The sequence below is a fragment of the Micropterus salmoides genome, unplaced genomic scaffold (genome assembly GCF_014851395.1).
Source record: "Micropterus salmoides isolate LMB-PRFRI ecotype aquatic unplaced genomic scaffold, ASM1485139v1 Ms_hic_scaffold_2, whole genome shotgun sequence".
Classification (NCBI taxonomy): Eukaryota; Metazoa; Chordata; class Actinopteri; order Centrarchiformes; family Centrarchidae; genus Micropterus; species Micropterus salmoides.
Window position 1 is genome coordinate 14,937,723 of NW_024041150.1, and position 17,382 is coordinate 14,955,104.

Genomic DNA, 17,382 nt, shown 5'->3' on the forward strand with positions numbered 1-17,382 from the left:
TTTGCAGAATATTGGAAAGAAAATCCATTTCAAATTGGAGAGGAGTGCATAAAAAGAGGACCAGGGCTGCACTACAGCAGTCTGAGAGTAATTTGCAGATGAATGAAAGCCTGTTAGAAAAGAAAGTGAAGGACAGGATGATGACGATGCTTCTCATGTTGAATAATCAGCCTTGCTCTGACATTGTGGCTTTTTTGTGGGTTTTCTACACATAAAGGTCAGTTTACTTTCATGTGGAGTACTACTCAGCCTGTAAAAACAGTTTAATGTGTACGTCTTCTGTGGCACTTCAGGAGTTTTCTTAAAACTTGAGCACGGGAATTTTACATATAGATGAACTTCCGTTATATTCAAGCCCTCTGCAAATGAGTTCACACAATGCTGATTAAGCCTGTCACCGCCAGGTAAATCACTCTGTATTTCACAGTATACTGTACTTTTTAAATCTGCTGTCTGTGGTGACATCCCCCCCGCTGGCGAACCACTAGTGAGTGCTTTATGACAACCAGCAATGATTGGCTTGCCAGAACTGAAGGGGGGAGCAACCCGTAGCGACAGTGGCATCTCAGTATGGCAGAGCCAATAAGTCATAGCCGGCAGCCGTACCAATATGTACCCTGTTTCTGCTGAATCACTGAAGCTAAGCAGGTCGGGGCTTGGCTAGTACCCAACCTGGCTTTCTCCATCTGGCCATCTAATCTCCCCCTAGTGTAACTGGCTCTATGTTTCCCCCCCTCTACACCTCAAGCTGGTGGCTGCCATGCATCACCCAGGTGGGTGCTACAATCTAGTGGTGGTTGAGATGAGTTTCCCCTCTTCACTCTAAAGTACTTTGAGTATCTAAGATAAAGCGCTACATAAATGTAATCCCTTTATTACTATTATTATTATTTTTGTAATTATAGGCATGTGTCGACAGTGTTGAGTAATTACTCTTACTGTCAGAAGAATCCAACATAATAAAATAACCCTGATTATGTCATAGTGATATCATACAGGGACGGGACGGTTTGAAAAATTCTATTGAGTTGCATTATGGAAAATGTAGGACACAGCATTTTTAAAGCTTGACTCATCCTAGTGACTGACAGTCAGGATATCTCAGCCTCAGCTGCTTTGATTTTTTTTTCCCATTCTATTTGAAGGACGTCTCTCACAAGTCCCTCAGCCTTATGGAAGAGTAATGCTAAATGACTGGAGTGCCCCTTTAATGTTTTTTCTTTCTTTTCTTTCCAGTTTTGGACCTTCCCTTATGCCAAGACACACAGGACTCTGATGACAAGCCTTCAGTGCCCTGCTCTCTCCACCCCAACCCTGCCCTCTGGAGCCCCAAAACCCGCCGCCTGGAGGTCAGTGTCATCCCCCGGCCCCGTCCGTCTCCCATCCGGCCCCGCATCGACCCCTGGAGCTTCATCTCAGCCGGCGGTGGGAACTCCGGTAGTGGCCGCAGCCCAAACCGCTCAGACAGCAACCTTCTGGGCTACCAGCCTTCCCCTACCAACCCTTTCAACTGTGACATCTTCCCCTCGCCTGACTGCGACCCATTCGCCCTCAAGGCTGACCCCTCGAGTGGCTCTGACACGGCCTCACCCTTCGACCCCTTCTTGGCTCCCTTCCCCACCTCACGTTCTGCCCCGTGCTCCACTAACGGCTCGCCCACGCTGCCCTCGTTCCGCATACCGCCTCTCAACCCGGCCGACTCGCCCCTCATCGACTTGGGCTGGGCGGCCTGCAGCAAGCCCTTGGATGGCACCAAAGAGAGAGCTCACCCCCGCAGGACACTGGGGCTCAAGCCCTTCAAGTCCCCAACGCAACTTAGAGATGATAGGTTCTAAACCCATGGCAAGGCTGTGTTTTTTACAGGAACACCGTCTAGGACCCTTTCCACTACCGTGTCCTACATCTTAACGACGATTTGGAATCCTTTAAAAAAAGCACACTCAACCCACCTAGGGAGGTTACACCGATGGGATCCTTAATCTTTGCAGGTCCTACATATATGCCAGCCTGCTGCTCTTGGAAACCAGAAACCCTGTGAAAGGTGATCCATTGGATTGTGGGATAGCTGCCTTTGAACCAGTGGCTGGTGTCCATTTCATTCTCCCTCTCTATCACTTTGAAGGAGCAGAACACAGATCACTTGTTCCATCTTCAGATTCTATCAGACAGCTCATATCACCTGCTTTCATCTCCACCCTACCTTTGAAGCTTTGTGACAATGCAGAGGTGGATAAGGCGACTTGCACAGCTTCATCTGCCTCTACCTCTCTGCAGACTGAAAGCATTCGGGACAATTGTAAATTGGAGTGCCTTATTTCGTGAAGTGTTTTTAATATATATCTTTTCAAGGTTCCTTGAATGGGTAATCTGGTGCGTAGGGAAGATACTATGAATTTGGCTTCAATTTGAAAATCAGCTTAGCATTTCTGTCGTCTGCGTGTGAGTGCGTGTGTGTGTGCATGTCTAGAGTTATTGTTCAAGGAAAGCTTACTGTTTTGTTTTTTTTAAACAGTGTCTGCCTGTTGCATTATGGGAGAAAGCACTCAGAGTGGATATTCCAGGCCGCTCATGAAATCCAAGACAAAACCATGACACAGGCGTTCCACTTGGAAGCAGATAACATTCCGGTCACATTCCCCAGGAAATGCCAGGATGTGACACATTCATTCCTCTGGCAGGCGACACAGCACAAGAAACAGAGGGGAGCCCTCTGCGTATATGCCAAAGATATGGGGTTTGCCACTCTGGACAACACAGAGGAAGTAGAGATAACCACAAGTGGTATTTAAATATAACTTAAATATACTTTTCTTTGGTTAACTTTTTAAATATCATCCAGGCTGTCTCATCACCACCCCTCAAAAAATATTTGGATATACTACAGTACATTGAAGCTTCAATAAATACTTTATTTGTACAATCCACCAGAGTAGTAGTAGCCTTGCAAAGCCAGCCCACAGTTTTGCAGTGTCTTGGACCACATGATTAACACTTCTCCCTTTGACCTGATTGGACGAACGTGCCAGTCAGCTGTCATTAGTTCCTTCTTCTTGAATTAGGAAAACCGTTGATGCTTAATGTCAAATTTCTCTTGAGAAGAGCCACCAGATTTAGCTTCTGAAGGCATGTGAGCCAGAAACAGGTTGTGAAAGTTAAAACTCATGTTACATTTTACCCCTGTACACACCTAAATGTAAAGGGGAAAAAAGGTTTGACATGTTGGCCAATACACTTATTTGCTTTCTTGTAGAGAGTGAGATGATTGATACCATTCTTAAATCAGTCTGGTTGGCTTAGATTAGCATAAAGATGGAGGTAGAAATATCTGCCTTCCAGCACCTCTTAAGTTTCCTTGCCTTCCCAGGCAACCAGTGGAAGTAGCCGGGGGAATAACCCCTGGAAGACCAAAACATTGTTGTGTGTAAATTTTGTTTTTTTGTATGGATTAAACAAACAAGATATAACGTCGTAATTAGTGAGCGTTAGAGGGGCTGGTAGATAGATTTTGTTATATTAGGACACAGCCTGGGTAGTTGTTTCCAGTCTTTATGCTAAGCTAACTGTCTAACAGTTGAGAATGGGTAACATGCATCAAAACATCTACTGATCACTCACAAATCTTAGCATAAATATCTTTCAGACTTGAGCTTGTGAGGCTGGCTTTGCAAGACTAGAGTAGCAGGGCTCCAAAACATCCTTGTGTCAAAAATCCATCCTGAACCATTTAAGCACTGCTAAAAAGAAAAAAGATCTGATAGGATCCTGTGGATAACTGTGATGTGACGTTGAGATACTTCCAGAGCAGACGAAGCAGAAACATTCAACGATAATACAGGGAGAAATTCTTTGTGGAGACGCTAAAAATTTTAAACCAAAAGCAGTCTCAGCAGACCAGAATGCTCTTGAGCAACTGAAAAACTTGCCCTTTCACTCTCGGTTCACAGTCAATATCATCACTGATCATTCTACATACTAAATGTATGTTCAAGCACTTTCTCAGGTTTTTTTCAAAAAAAGGAAAGGGGCTGCAGCAACTCCTGGAATGGGTTGGACATCACAGACTGATGATGCGCAGTATCCAGGGTGGGTTTTTTTTTGTTTTTGTTTTTTTAAACGGCAGTCAACTAGTTCAACTGGCATATAGTCTATTAACATAATTGGTGCAGGTCAAGCATGTTAGCAACTGAAAGAGACCCACTTGCTCATAGCACAAACTCGTCCTGTTACCAAGCCTTTGCTGGAGCGTTACGAGGTACAAATACTGATCGGGTTCATCACTGACATTGTATCATTGGAGGACAATAACGGCTTTGTTCAGATGAAGAGTGAAAACCCTGTCTCCAAAGGGGAAAGCCTTGTGATTAGCCTAATAATCCTACTGACGAACAGAGGAGGCTGATAGTGATAATTAGCCTCTTGATAAGAGCAGGGAGCATTAACAAAGCATTCACATATCTGGTTAATTAATTTGCCTCGATGTTACAAAAATGCCCTGCGTCTTCCTCGCAAGGTATATTGAGTCATTTCCTGCGTCAGCTCGTCTCGATTTAAGCCATGCCCCTTTTTTTAATGCATTAAGTTTCAAAGGCAGGTTGAGCAGTCTTCCTGTTTTCTCTGTTGCCACTGCCTGTTCAGCTGCTGACCAGATGAGGTTTATCTTTTTCTACCCTCTTACTCCTCACGTGATGTGGGAGATTTCCATTCTTTCTTTTTCTCCTTACTCCTACTACTTTGCTCCCTTCTTCCTAACTGGCAAATGTTCTAGGACAGTCCATTACATTTAATTGAGGCAACTGATTTTCTTTGTAATTGAAACAGGAGCATTATTGTATGTTTCTATTGCACACACAATATGTCTGTTCATGGTCTACAGGACAACAAAGAGACACGGTGCTTGTAAAGGATTCAGTATGCTTTGAACAAACTTGGTTGTACAGTGTGTCCAACTACAACTAAAGGCAAACGTGTATATAGCTTTTTCGAATGGCCGCAGTTGAAGATGATGGTGAAAAGCCAGAGAGGCGAGGCGAGACGTGATGAATTGTATAACTGGGTGTCATGGCACACATTTTCATCTCTTCTTGAAAGCACTTGTGGTGTTGCACTTGGTTGTAAAAAAAAAAAAGAGAGAGCTTGAGAGAGTTCAGAACCTGCCTACTTTTGCATGCACACTCATGGCTGCATGCAAAAACGCAACAAATTGTCATGCTTGCCATACATCATACATACAAAAGTATGGAAATGTCCATATTTATATCCTTTGGGGACTGCCTGGGGCCCCTTAGGGCCACTAATGAAAAATACGACCTCCTCTTTCAGTCATTTGGATCCGTCTTCATGCCTCTAGGAGTTATCTGTCTGGAGATAATGAACCCTAAAAATAGCTTCTAAGATGTTTTTTAGGGGGCGGAAATAACTAAATAAATATTCTAAATGCAAAATAACTATGAAATTCTCAACATTAAGTTCATTTCAGAGAACTTATTTTGTGGTCGCAAATATATGGAAGCACATTTCCATCTAATGTGATGAAGAGAAAAAAACACCCTGTAAAGAAGAGATCTGACAGAGTGCAGCTTTTGCAGGGAGAGGCGTCTTTTTCCAGTTGTTTTATGTAAGCGTTTTGTGCACTGCTGATGCGTTAAACACTCTAAGTGCCCCACGTTTTTGCCAGACCACTCTGAACACCTCGAGTTGAAAAAACTTAAACTCAGAGCAGAGAAGCGTCTGACATCATTGCCATTTTTTTCCGTATTGTCCAATCAGATGAGAATAGTGAAGTGAAAAAATAGTGGTGGATGTTGCTGGAAATCATGTAGCTATATGATTTTCTAACCGTTGTTACTATGATTTGAACAGTAAACAGCAATTTCATTAATTCAAACTGTACTAATAGTTAACTGGCTAGGCCTAAACCCAAAATATTGCCTTGACGTTAAAACAAATAAAACACGAATAAATGCTTTGCTGCTCGGTATGAACAACCCTGTAGTTAGAACGTTTCTCATTATTTTGATTTACTAACTCTTTATTTTGAGAGAGTTTCTCAAAATAATGACTTATAGGATCTTTTTTTTTTTTCATCACATTGCCGGATATGGGCTTCCATACACATAGCATACACATAAAGTTTGAACAGAATCTAAAATGTAAACAAAACCCTCTATTTGACATACAAAGATCCGAAGTATATTAGCGACCATTCAGAATCTGACAGGATCCCCCAAACAGTTGTTTTATGTTGACCTCGGGTCCAGTCGAACAACTCACGTGCCATCACTTGGACATGAGCACCGTGGATCTTCCTTCACCTTGTGCAAAAGTTGCAGGTTTAATATAGAATTAGTCTCTCTCAGCAGTATTCCTTACCTTCCTTCGCTCTCTTGTCCTCATCACTTACATTTTCCAGATGTGACAAGTGATGAGTTATTGCCTCGTCTCTTTGTGTCAACACACAAAGCCACAAGAGCTGTCCTCTGATAGTCATTAGGCGTGGATAGCTGTTATTGTCGACGGCGCTCTGTGAGGAGAAAAAGATACATGAAGGAAATTGAGATGATTGAAACGTCTGGCAGATTATTTCTGTCACAAATTCCGTGTGTGTGTCAAGTATCCACTTTAACCTGCCACTCATGCCTTGTCTGTTTGTTCACTCGGTGCTAGACTTAAATTTTCCCTCACTCTTGATGTTTCAAAAGTGTTACCTGCCGTTCTCGATCAAGCTTGTGCACACTGAGAGATTGTGTGAGTGATAACAGAAGTCACTGATTTCCACGTATGATTTAAGTTTTTGCCTGTAGTTGGAATGGGAATTCTCCTGAAGATTTTTCATTTGATTTGGTGAGAAACCTTCCTGCCCCAAAATGACCTGTGCATAGAAATACTTAAAAGTATTTTTTACGCAAACAATACACTCCTACTTCAAATCTTAAGGCATAATCTGAATCTGACAGAACTCCAGTTTGGTAGCTGAGGGAGTAAACGGGACACATTTTAGGAAATCTTTTGTGGACAGGGATGTCCGATTTGTGGTTTTGGCTGTCATATTTAAGAACCATAGCTGCCACTTATCTGCTGCAGCTGACAGCTTGTGTGCCAATAAGAAAGTCCTGATGAGTCGTTTGTGGCTCTCTGCTCTTCCAGGCATCAGCCCCATCCGTCATTGCAAATCAGTGTCCGGCGTACAAACTGAAAGGGAGAACGGAAGTGAACTACCTGCAGGAGAGACCGATATCTGGCCACCGCTGAGCAACTTTCAGCCCCACAGTGGCAGGGAGCAGACAAGGTTCAAGCGCCGACCATTGCCTCTAATCAGTGAATGAGAAATAGTCAATACGATATATGAATAAAAGCTAATGAGACTGCACAGTGGAGGAACCCAAGGCCCCGACCCTAATCACGCAAAGAGGCTACTTGTGAGCGGTGGTTGTGTTGTAAAAAATTCCGAGGTGAAAAATCAGAGCCATTATCTAGAAGAATAAAGCAAGCTAGTTATTTGCTGGCTTTGTGAAGGGATAACAGTGGAAAGGTGTTGCCTAACGCAACCATCCATCGGGGTTCCACTCACTCTTAAAGCTTAATTTGTTATGTTTCCATGCATTCTAATTATCTGGTTTACACTGATTAAGCCATTGATTCAACTGTAGCAGTAGTCATGTAAATGCTGTATGTATTTGCAGGGAACAAATACTAATTAGGGACATTCTGTAATACAGAAAACAATGGAAATAATAAAGCGGCTGCCCCTTGTAAACCTGCCACGCCTGCCTCCAATATCGTTGAAGGTGGACATCCCCTGATAATTACTACAAATTATATTTAGTTTTATATGACATGTCTCTTAACATTTTACTATATTTTGTTAGTGTTGGTGCTCCATATTGAAGATTATCCTTCCTTTTCAAAATCAAGACATAAGTAAAATGTATAAAAGTATAGGCTAGTATTTTTCAATTTTGAAATAGTCCAAACACTTTAATTGAACTATTGTATACTGATTACTAAGTAACCGAGCACAGTGTGCATGTTGGTTGTAAACATACTCATTTAAAGTGTTTGGTGTCTCAAGTCAGCAGGTCAGGAGGGGACTGTATTTCATTACATTTTTTCTGCTGCAGTTAAATAATGTTTTCTCTCCTTCATGTTCACTGAAAACATTTGAGAAGAATTCGTCAAGGATGGAGGGAAAACCTGAACACGTGCCGCATTTATTTTATTGATCAAACTTACCTTGGCGGCTTAGCGAAGAGTAAATTCTGAAACAGCCAAATAGATGGCCTGCTATTTCAGTGGCGTTCACCCCATTTACAGCTGCTGTCTTCGCTTGCTTGTGTTCAGTTAAGTGGAGGTTACAAATATACCTGGTTATCAGCCTCGTTTCGGCTGTCTCACAGCCAGCTGCCAGCGCCCGAGACACATTATTGCACTTTCTGGCTCATATTAAACTGAAACACCTGCTCAGGCCTTTGTTTGGAATTAACAGGCTGAGACCAAATGATCAAATATGACCTTTCATTGATTGTACAGGAATTGCACATCTCTATAGGGATGTGGACAAAAGCCATGTTTGCGAGAAGCGCCGCCAGGTGCGTAAGCTAATGCTCAGTCTCCCAAAGTGTGAGTATTCTTCCTAATTCTTTTCAGTCTGTGCGTCCAAGGTCACCATCTGTTGTCCTCTTTTTCTGCAACAACGAAAACTGAATGAATGGGAGCCATGAAAGAAGGACCAATTAGTTTCCAAGACCACAGTGACGGCTCTTAGAGATGGCTGGCGCTCTGTATTGAAAATAAACATGGAGTTTGTCTATGAGGTCATTAAGTCCAAGGCCCACAAACTCGCCCCCCTTCCCTCAACAGCCCCATGATTATTTTTTTCCGCCTAGCTATTGACACACAATTACCTTGTGATCTTCCTGGAATAGAAGCTATTCAATCAGTACATTTCTGTTTCTGGAGGGCTGAATGAGTGCACTGCAAACCAATTGGTTGAGTAAACAGCCCTTGTGTATCAAATATAGACAGCAAAATGATTTAGCACATTGTTTGCACATAAAAGGAATGAAAATGATGATATTTTTGGCATTTTGCTTTATGTCAAACTATATGCCAGGGTGCATAAGCTATAAAGACCACCTATAGAGCCCAGGTCAGACCAGCGAGTACATCTTATTTTGCCTCTTTTAAGCTTGCTAATGTAGTTACGCTAAAAGTATCATTAGCTAAACAAGTGGCAGTGTTTTGGTATTTTTCACCCACCTCACACAATTCTTACCAGCTTAAAAATTCAAATAAAATTGCCTACCATTCAATTTTGATTTGGTTAAAATAAGCCATTGCCCTGTTAGGTATAAGCTAGCTTTTTTGGATTCTCCAGATCTTTGCTCTCTCAAAGGTCAGCTGAGCCTAAAGATTTAACCAAGGCTTGAGGGTATTTAACTTAGGTGGTCTCTTTCAGGTGCTCATGCTGGGGCTTAAATAACTCAACTCTAAATGATCCACAGAGGCAATTTGAAACGGTTTAGATGGTACAAATCCCCATGACTCACTGGTCAAATTTCTTCCACTCACAGCATCACTGTACTGTAAAAAGCTTTTCCTTCTGACAAAGACAAGGACATTGACAACATTTCTATACAGCGGGGTGGAAAAGTGGATATTTATAAATGGCCATCTTTTTACACACTGGATCAAAACAATTTCTCTTTCTAGATGGCCATGGACGCAGTCTACATTAGGATGGTGGATTGATTGCTTCAAATGAACAAAATATTTTCTAGGTTTTCACTGGAGTATTTGAAGATATAGGTATGGGTGCTTCACATGAGGCAAATTAACTTTACATTCCAGTTCTTCAATTCGACCAAATCCATATGAAAATGATTTCTCTACAAGCCCCAGTAACTGTGAGTAGCAGAGAAGTCAACAGAATTGCCTGGTAGCGCTTGAAATCCGGTTCTTTTGTGTACATACCAGCAAAATCCCAAACCTAAATCACAGTCTAATGTCCCCTTGGGGCACCCATACTGAGTTTGTTTATGTGCATAAAACTGCTAGGAAATGAGGATTTTGTCACTACCCTAAAGGAGTAGACAAGGTTGACCTCCTCTCTGTCTTTTTTAATCTATTTGCTTTTATTGTAATTGTTCCAGATTCATTTCCATGTCTATTTTGTGTTTTATTACAACCTAGGCGGTGTCATAACGTAATTGTTGCATTGCCCTGGCAGCCATTTTTACATCTCTCTCAGAACTGTCTCTGCTCCTGTGAGTCAGAGGTATTGCGGTCGTCGGGGCTTTGAAAATTCGTTATTGTTGCATTTTTGTGAAATCTCGCACTGGGCTGGGCCTAATCAGCTGTTTTTATTGTTGTGTGTCAAGAGGACTATTTCTGTATACAGTATGTGAAAATGTTTTTATTTCTCTTGACTATTATAATGGGTTTTAACCTGTGGAAAAAAAAAGGAAGGAAAAGCTCAAAAAGAAGACCAAATAAAATGTAACACTCCTGACTTGTTTATGTCCTTATTCTTAGCACAGTGTAAAATAATATGATCCCACAAAAAAACTTTCATAATCAGTCAGTTGAACCTTGAGATGAAACTGTTTACCTTTTACAAGTAAAGTAGATTGTCTTGGTGTAATTTACATTTGTTAACTGTCATTTTCATGCACTTTGTGGGCTCACTTCCTTTCATTGTCTTTGTAGTATTTGTAGTCAGACATTGAAGACATGGACGGAGGACATGTGTGTAATTATCTCCCTTGTGTTGTTTTCTTGTTGTGACCTCAAAATAACTAATTATTATTCTGGGATCACAAGGACCGTTCTGATGTTATTTTCTTATGTATGACTTAACTTGACTATGATTTTGTAATTTTGAGCTTCGTAGCATCATAGTCTATTTCGATTTGACATGATCACAACATTTTTCAGAAGACAATCCAACTGCAAGGTCCATTAAGTAGATGTTCAGGGGCCTTCAATCATTTCACATAAGCTCCATGGGACCACCAGAGTCATAACGATTCATCCTCTGTATGAACTTCAACAGTAATCCACCGAGTAGGTTTCAAGACATTTCCTTTTTGCCTTAAGTGTGGACGAACCAAATCCAAATCCCTTGATACTCACAGCAATGGCCAGAACAATGTCAGTCCTGCCACAGGAGCAGAAGGGAATATTCTGGTATTACCGTATTATGACATCTCTTCAAATCCTTTACGGCCCATAAAATGGAATGAAGACTAGCATGGTTCAGTGGAAATAATGGCTCTCCATGTTGGTGTGTGTATCTTCTAAAGATGTTTTGTCAGTGGTGAGACCTGGTGCTTTACAGCTACATGACAGGTGAGGACAGCGCTGTTTTTTTTTGTTGTTTTTTTTTAATCTTTGGGCCACTCCCGCAGACCCATGAATACGCTCACACCTTGATCCCCCTGTGTCAATGCCTTGTCAGACCAGATGTTCTGTCTCGCACTGTGACTTGCCATCCTGAGTGAAGACCAGATGTAATGCAGCAGAATAGATAATACTCTGATGTTTCTGACCTCCAAATAGACACATTAAACCATTTAGACCTCCAGCTAATCAGATTCTATCCTCAAATGGGACACATTTTGATTAATAATAATAATGAGGGTAAACCCTAATATAAGGGTAACTTTACAACAGTAGAATTAAGCTATTATTAATTTTGTTGGGACACATCAGGGCTCCTTAGAATCTCTGAGCTACCAAGATATCATTCACACACAGATGCAGGGGTGTTTATATGCATCTAGACACAAATATGTATGATATGCTATTCTTTGTTTGTTTGAACACTTTGCCCTGGGATGTCTGAAAAGCCCTGTGAGGAAATTGCAACCAATCCAGCGACGCAGCAAGCAAACTTCAATACGAAATATCTCCGGAGAGAGGTCATCATTTCAAACATGAATCTGTGTGAAGAATGAGAGGAACAACTTGGGGTGGTGTTGGTGGTGGGGTGGGTTGGGTGGACACGCTGAGACATGGCGCCGCACTTTACTATGACTCTCTCTCCCTTCTCATCAAGACCGTCAGTCAACTGGATAACACAGAGAATGGAGAATCAGCAGCGTCAGCGAGGACGTGATGGAGAAACTCTGCAACGCCTGACCCTCCTCTACCCTGGCGCAAGTCTCTAAGGCTCTTGTTGCCATGGACACTGTGAATGAAAGTCTGTAAAGTGCAGTGGTGTGGCTCTGCAGTGCCTTCACACTTCACACTGTTTTTTTGTCCTTATAATTAAGACATTATTTATATGATTTATTTTGTATTTATTCTGTTTAACTAAGATAAACAGAATTGAATATTGCATGTATTACATTCAATAAGGATTACATAAAACGTAAAGGAAAGTTTTATATACCCCTTATGAATATACCCACATTGAAAATAAGGAGGAAAGAGAACACACAGTAGCCCAGTGCAAGTTCCACATAGAGATGAAAAATAATTGAAACGTTAGTGGTAATAATACAAATATCAACAAATTAATAATAGTAACACTATTAATTATAATAGGCCTAATAATAATAATTGTAGCACCGGGTGTGGAGTAGAAACATGGCAGCGGGTGGCCCCCAAACACAGATACAGACCCCACAGCTCCAGAGGCAAGGGAAGGCAAATTTATATATATATAGCACCTTCCCAACCCTACAGTCATTCAAAGTGCTTTACAGAGACAAAGATACAAAAACAGATACTAAGGTAGGCCTACTTTATAATATAAAGCTAGATTAATTAATGAGCAATAAATAATAAAATCAAGATTAAAACAATAAACATCTATCTGTGTGCATTACATATAGGAGAAAGAAAGCGAATACAAAAGTAACAATGAAAAAGAGATACATTAAAATACTATAAAAAGAAATAAAAGAAATAAAAATTGATATTAAAACACAATTAAAACAATGAGATCAAAATAAAATAAAATAGTGACAATAAGAGCGATAAATACGATTGTAAAGGTTTAAAAGGCCTCAGAGAACAGGAATATTTTAAGACCTGACTTAAAGACAGTGTTGGGCAGTAGCTACAAGTAGCGGCATTACTAGTTTAACTACATTTCTCAGTAGCTTTGTGGTAGCGTTGCTGTATTCTGAATCAAATAGCTTTTCAGTAGCGAAACTCTTTTATTGACCTAATAGCGCGGTAGCTTCCACACACACCCATTTTTGCTTTTTGACAAGCAGTAGAATATTTCAAAGGAACAGTTATTAAAATAACAAACAATATTAATGATGATATTTTCATTATTTTGCAGTAAATTTGACAACAATGATTCTCAGTTTGTTGCATGCGCAAATACATTTTGCTGCAATGATATGGCAGTAAGTAGGAGAGTTTCTGTGTGTCTGATTTAACTCTCTCTCGCACACACACACTCTGTTTAAAGCAGGTTTTTAGTATTTCTTCTTTTGCTACTGTGGACTGTTGGTTCAAAATAAGCTAGGCCTATGCTCTATCTATCTATCTATCTATCTAACTATCTATCTAACTATCGTAAACTAATTTTGCCATGTTGCTGTAGCTTAGCTTGCTACATTTCAATGGGGGTAGCTTCTGTGAAGTGAAGCTTCATTTAATGTAGAGGAACTAGTAGCTTAGCTCACTACATTTTCCAAGTAGCTTGCCCAGCACTGATTAAAGGACTGTAAGGTGGGAGCCAATCTCAGGTGTTTTGGGAGTTTATTCCAGGTATGAGGAGTAGAAAGGAACTGCAAGCAGCCCAGTATTTGAAGACCTGAGGGGTCTAGCAGGTTCATATCTGTGAAGAAGGTCATTGATAAAAATTGGTCCTAGCCCATTGAGTGCCTTATAAATGAGCAACAAAAGTGTAAACTTGATTCTTTCATTCACTGGAAGCCAGTGGAGTGATCTCAGAACTGGAGTGATGTGATCAAATTTTCTAGTCCTGGTTAAAACTCTAGTCTAAAAGTCTACTAAAAATGAATGCTTGTATGATTTTCTCAAGGTCCTCCTTTGACATGAGATTCTTGATTTGTGAGATACTTTAGGTGATAGTCAGCTGATTTTGTAATGTTTTGTGGCTGTTCTGAATCAATAACCATACCAAGATTTTTGACTTGAGTTGTGGTCGTTAATGAAAATGATTTGAGGTGAGCAATAACTTTAAGTCTCTCCTCTCTGGCACCGAAGACAATAAGTTCTGTTTTATTGGTACTGAGTTGCAGGAAATTACAGTGCATCCAGTTGTTAATTTCTTCAATGCATTTTGTTGGTGAATGAACTGGACCATGTTAATCAGCTGATGATGCTATGTACATCTGAGTGTCATCTGCATAATTATCGTAGGAGATGTTGTTCTTTTGGAAAATTTGAACAATTAGCAACATGTACAAATTAAACAGGAGAGGCCCAAGGATCGACCCCCAGGGAACTCCGCATATCATTTTTATTCTCTTAGATGTACAATTTCCAAAGAATACAAAGTAGTCTCTGTCTTTTACCACTTTAAAACTGTGCCAGACAGGCCTATATATTTTTCCAGTCTATCCACAAGAATGTCATGATCTACGGTATCGAACGCAGATCTAGTAGAACAAGAATTGTTGTTTTTCCACAGTCATGGTTAAAACAAATATCATTTAAAAGCTTGATTAAAACAGTCTCTGTACTCTGATGGGAACAAAATCCAGATTGGAAGATATTTAAAATATTAATACAGGTTAAAAAACTATTTAGTTGTAGGAAAACAACCTTTTCAATTATTTTGGATATAAATGGTAGATTTAAAATGGGCCTATAATTACTGATTACTGAAGGGTCAAGATTGTTATTTTTTAGCAGAGGCTTAATAACTGCAGTTTTCATGCTCTTAGGGAAGTCACCCAAAAGGAGGGACATGTTAACAATTTGCAGTAAATCTGGGGCAATACAAGGACACTTCAGAAAAGGTTTGTTGGAAGACTACCAAAGCAACATGTAGTGGGTTTTAGATGGACCACCACTTCTTCTAGTGTTTTGTGGTTGACTGGATTAAACTTTGACATGATTGATAGGTTTGTTTTGTGTAAATGTACCAGTGTCACTGAGACTAGACTTGGAGTGGAGGAGCTGATCTTCATTATCTTTTCTGAGAAAAAGCAGGCAAAGTTATTGCATGACTGAGTGGAGAACAATTCAGCGGCTATACTCACTTTGGGGTTAGTTAGTTTATCAACAGTGGAAAATAAGACATGTGCATTATTAATATTTTGTTGATAAGTTCAGAAAAAAATTACTCTGGCTTTTTTCAGTGCCAGCCTGTAAGTGGATAGTTTCCCCTTGTAAGTGTCAAGATGGACCATGAGTTTTATTTTCCTTCACCTGCTTTAAGCTTTCCGGCATTCTGTTTTATGAAGCTTTACTAAAGGAGAGTCTCTCCACGGGGCTTTCCTCTTACCAGACATTGTCTTGACTTTTTCAGGTGCAAAGGTGCCGATAATATTGGACAATTTTGAATTAAACTCCACAAGATCACTAGCAGAAGCTGGAGGTGCAGGTGTGGTAGAGAAGGCCTAAATAACTAAAGAAGCTGTGTTCTCTTTGATATACCTTCTTGAAGTGACTTCTGATCTAGTGTGAATCATGACATTGACAGACATTTTGAGTAAAATACAGTAATGGTCAGAGAGTACAACATCAGTGACTGACATGTTGGAAATATCAGGACTTTTGGATATAATTAAGTCCAGCGTGTCCATAGCCGGAAACACCTGCAGAAAGAGACAGAAGGAGCGAGGAGAGAGGCGGGAAAGCACAAAACTATGGGAGAGGTAAGTAGTGGAGTTAATAACATGCATTAATGGGATAAGAATGCATGCAGATGGAGAGGAGGAGAGAGGAGCTCAGTGCATCATGGGAAGTCTCCCAGCAGTCTAGGCCTATAGAAGCGTAACTATGGTGTCTGCCTCCCGAACCCTTACTTAAATATTTGTTTAGATGCACTAATCAATATTTTTATATAAGTAATGTATGAAATTACTATGTACGCTGATGCGACCTGCTCAGCAACAAACAGCTGCCAGACAACTAGCTGGTGCATGTAGTGGAGTGTTTAGCAGCTGAAGAGCCATATATTTCCCCCATGAGTCCCCATGAGTCAAGAGAGACCCAAACTGTCATGTTTAGGCTGAGTGAAGTGGCAGGAAAGTGTGGACCCAAATGCAGACAACGGCAAGGAGGATGCAGTTCAAACAAAAGATTTATTAAGCAACTTAAAACAGGTTTACTCAGGAGCACAGTGGGCAAAAAGTCCAAACAAAGGTATCTCCAAACAGGCAGAGTAATTATCCTTCGAAACAAAAAAACAGGCAGGAACACTCAAGGACGCAACATAGACAAAACCGAACTGAACTGAGGGTTTAAATGCACAGACAAACAATCAGGGAGGGAGTGCACAGTGAAACAGGGCAGAGTGAAACAGGAAGTCGAGACAGACCATGAAACCAAAACGGAACCAACCAGAATAAAGAATAGACCAAAAACACAAGCAGACAGATCAAAAACCAGGTAGAGGTTATAAACTGATATATACTGAATGAACAAAACTAAAATAAACTAACAGAACAAGAACAAAGCTAGACAAGTACACCAGACACTGATAACAAAATAAGCATGTGACAATACTCAAGGATGGACAAGACATAAATAACTAAGGACAAGAAATTAGAGAGGCAAATAGAAAGACACATGAAACAATGGCAAAAACCAGAAACACACAGGAAAAAACAAACAAAAAACAACTCAAACATAACCCAAAACTAAGCTTATAACACAAACAGAGCTAAAAGTAAAACGAATACTGGACTTGTCACGTGAACACAGCTTTCCAAATGAATGCTAATGTTGAATGCTAATGAACTTGTTCCCAATAATTTGCTTAACTTAATAATGGGATACTATGTCAGTGGTAAAATTTAAAAAAAATCAATTAACAAAGAACATTTTCTACTTTGTTTCAGCTCTGTAAAATTGTGAAATCCTGATATCCTCTAAAGTAAAACAATGTTAATTATATTGCTGACCTTTTATTGAACATTTTCCTATTTAAAACTTTTTTGTAGTTTTAATCCCAGACACCTTTGACACGGTCACCAAATGTATATTAAGCCTCCCTATGTTCAGAATAAACTTGTTCATTTGAAATCTTTTTCTCATTTCCAGCTCAAAAGATCATGTTCTGCATCATCTGTATGTGCAGAGCTGAGCGTCAGATGTTCTCATTTTCAGCTCAGTTCAGTAATCAAATTTGGTTTCCACTAGTCAGGGTCTTCTTTTCTCCAGAAGAGAATGTCTTATCAACATTAATGAAGTGTGAGAATGAAGTTCTCTCTGTCTCTCTCCATT

At 40.3% G+C, this 17,382-nt stretch overlaps 1 protein-coding gene across 1 annotated transcript in view; it reads left to right on the forward strand.

Annotated features, from left to right (window-relative positions):
* Positions 1-10,507, forward strand: part of LOC119913424 (mitogen-activated protein kinase kinase kinase 11) — a 54,289-nt gene extending 43,782 nt beyond the window's left edge. Inside the window, exon 10 of the mRNA XM_038732851.1 lies at positions 1,237-10,507. Within this exon, the coding sequence (XP_038588779.1) occupies positions 1,237-1,835 (599 nt within the window). The 3' untranslated portion in view covers positions 1,836-10,507. The remainder of the gene's footprint in view (positions 1-1,236) is intronic.
* The last annotated feature ends 6,875 nt before the right edge of the window (positions 10,508-17,382 follow it).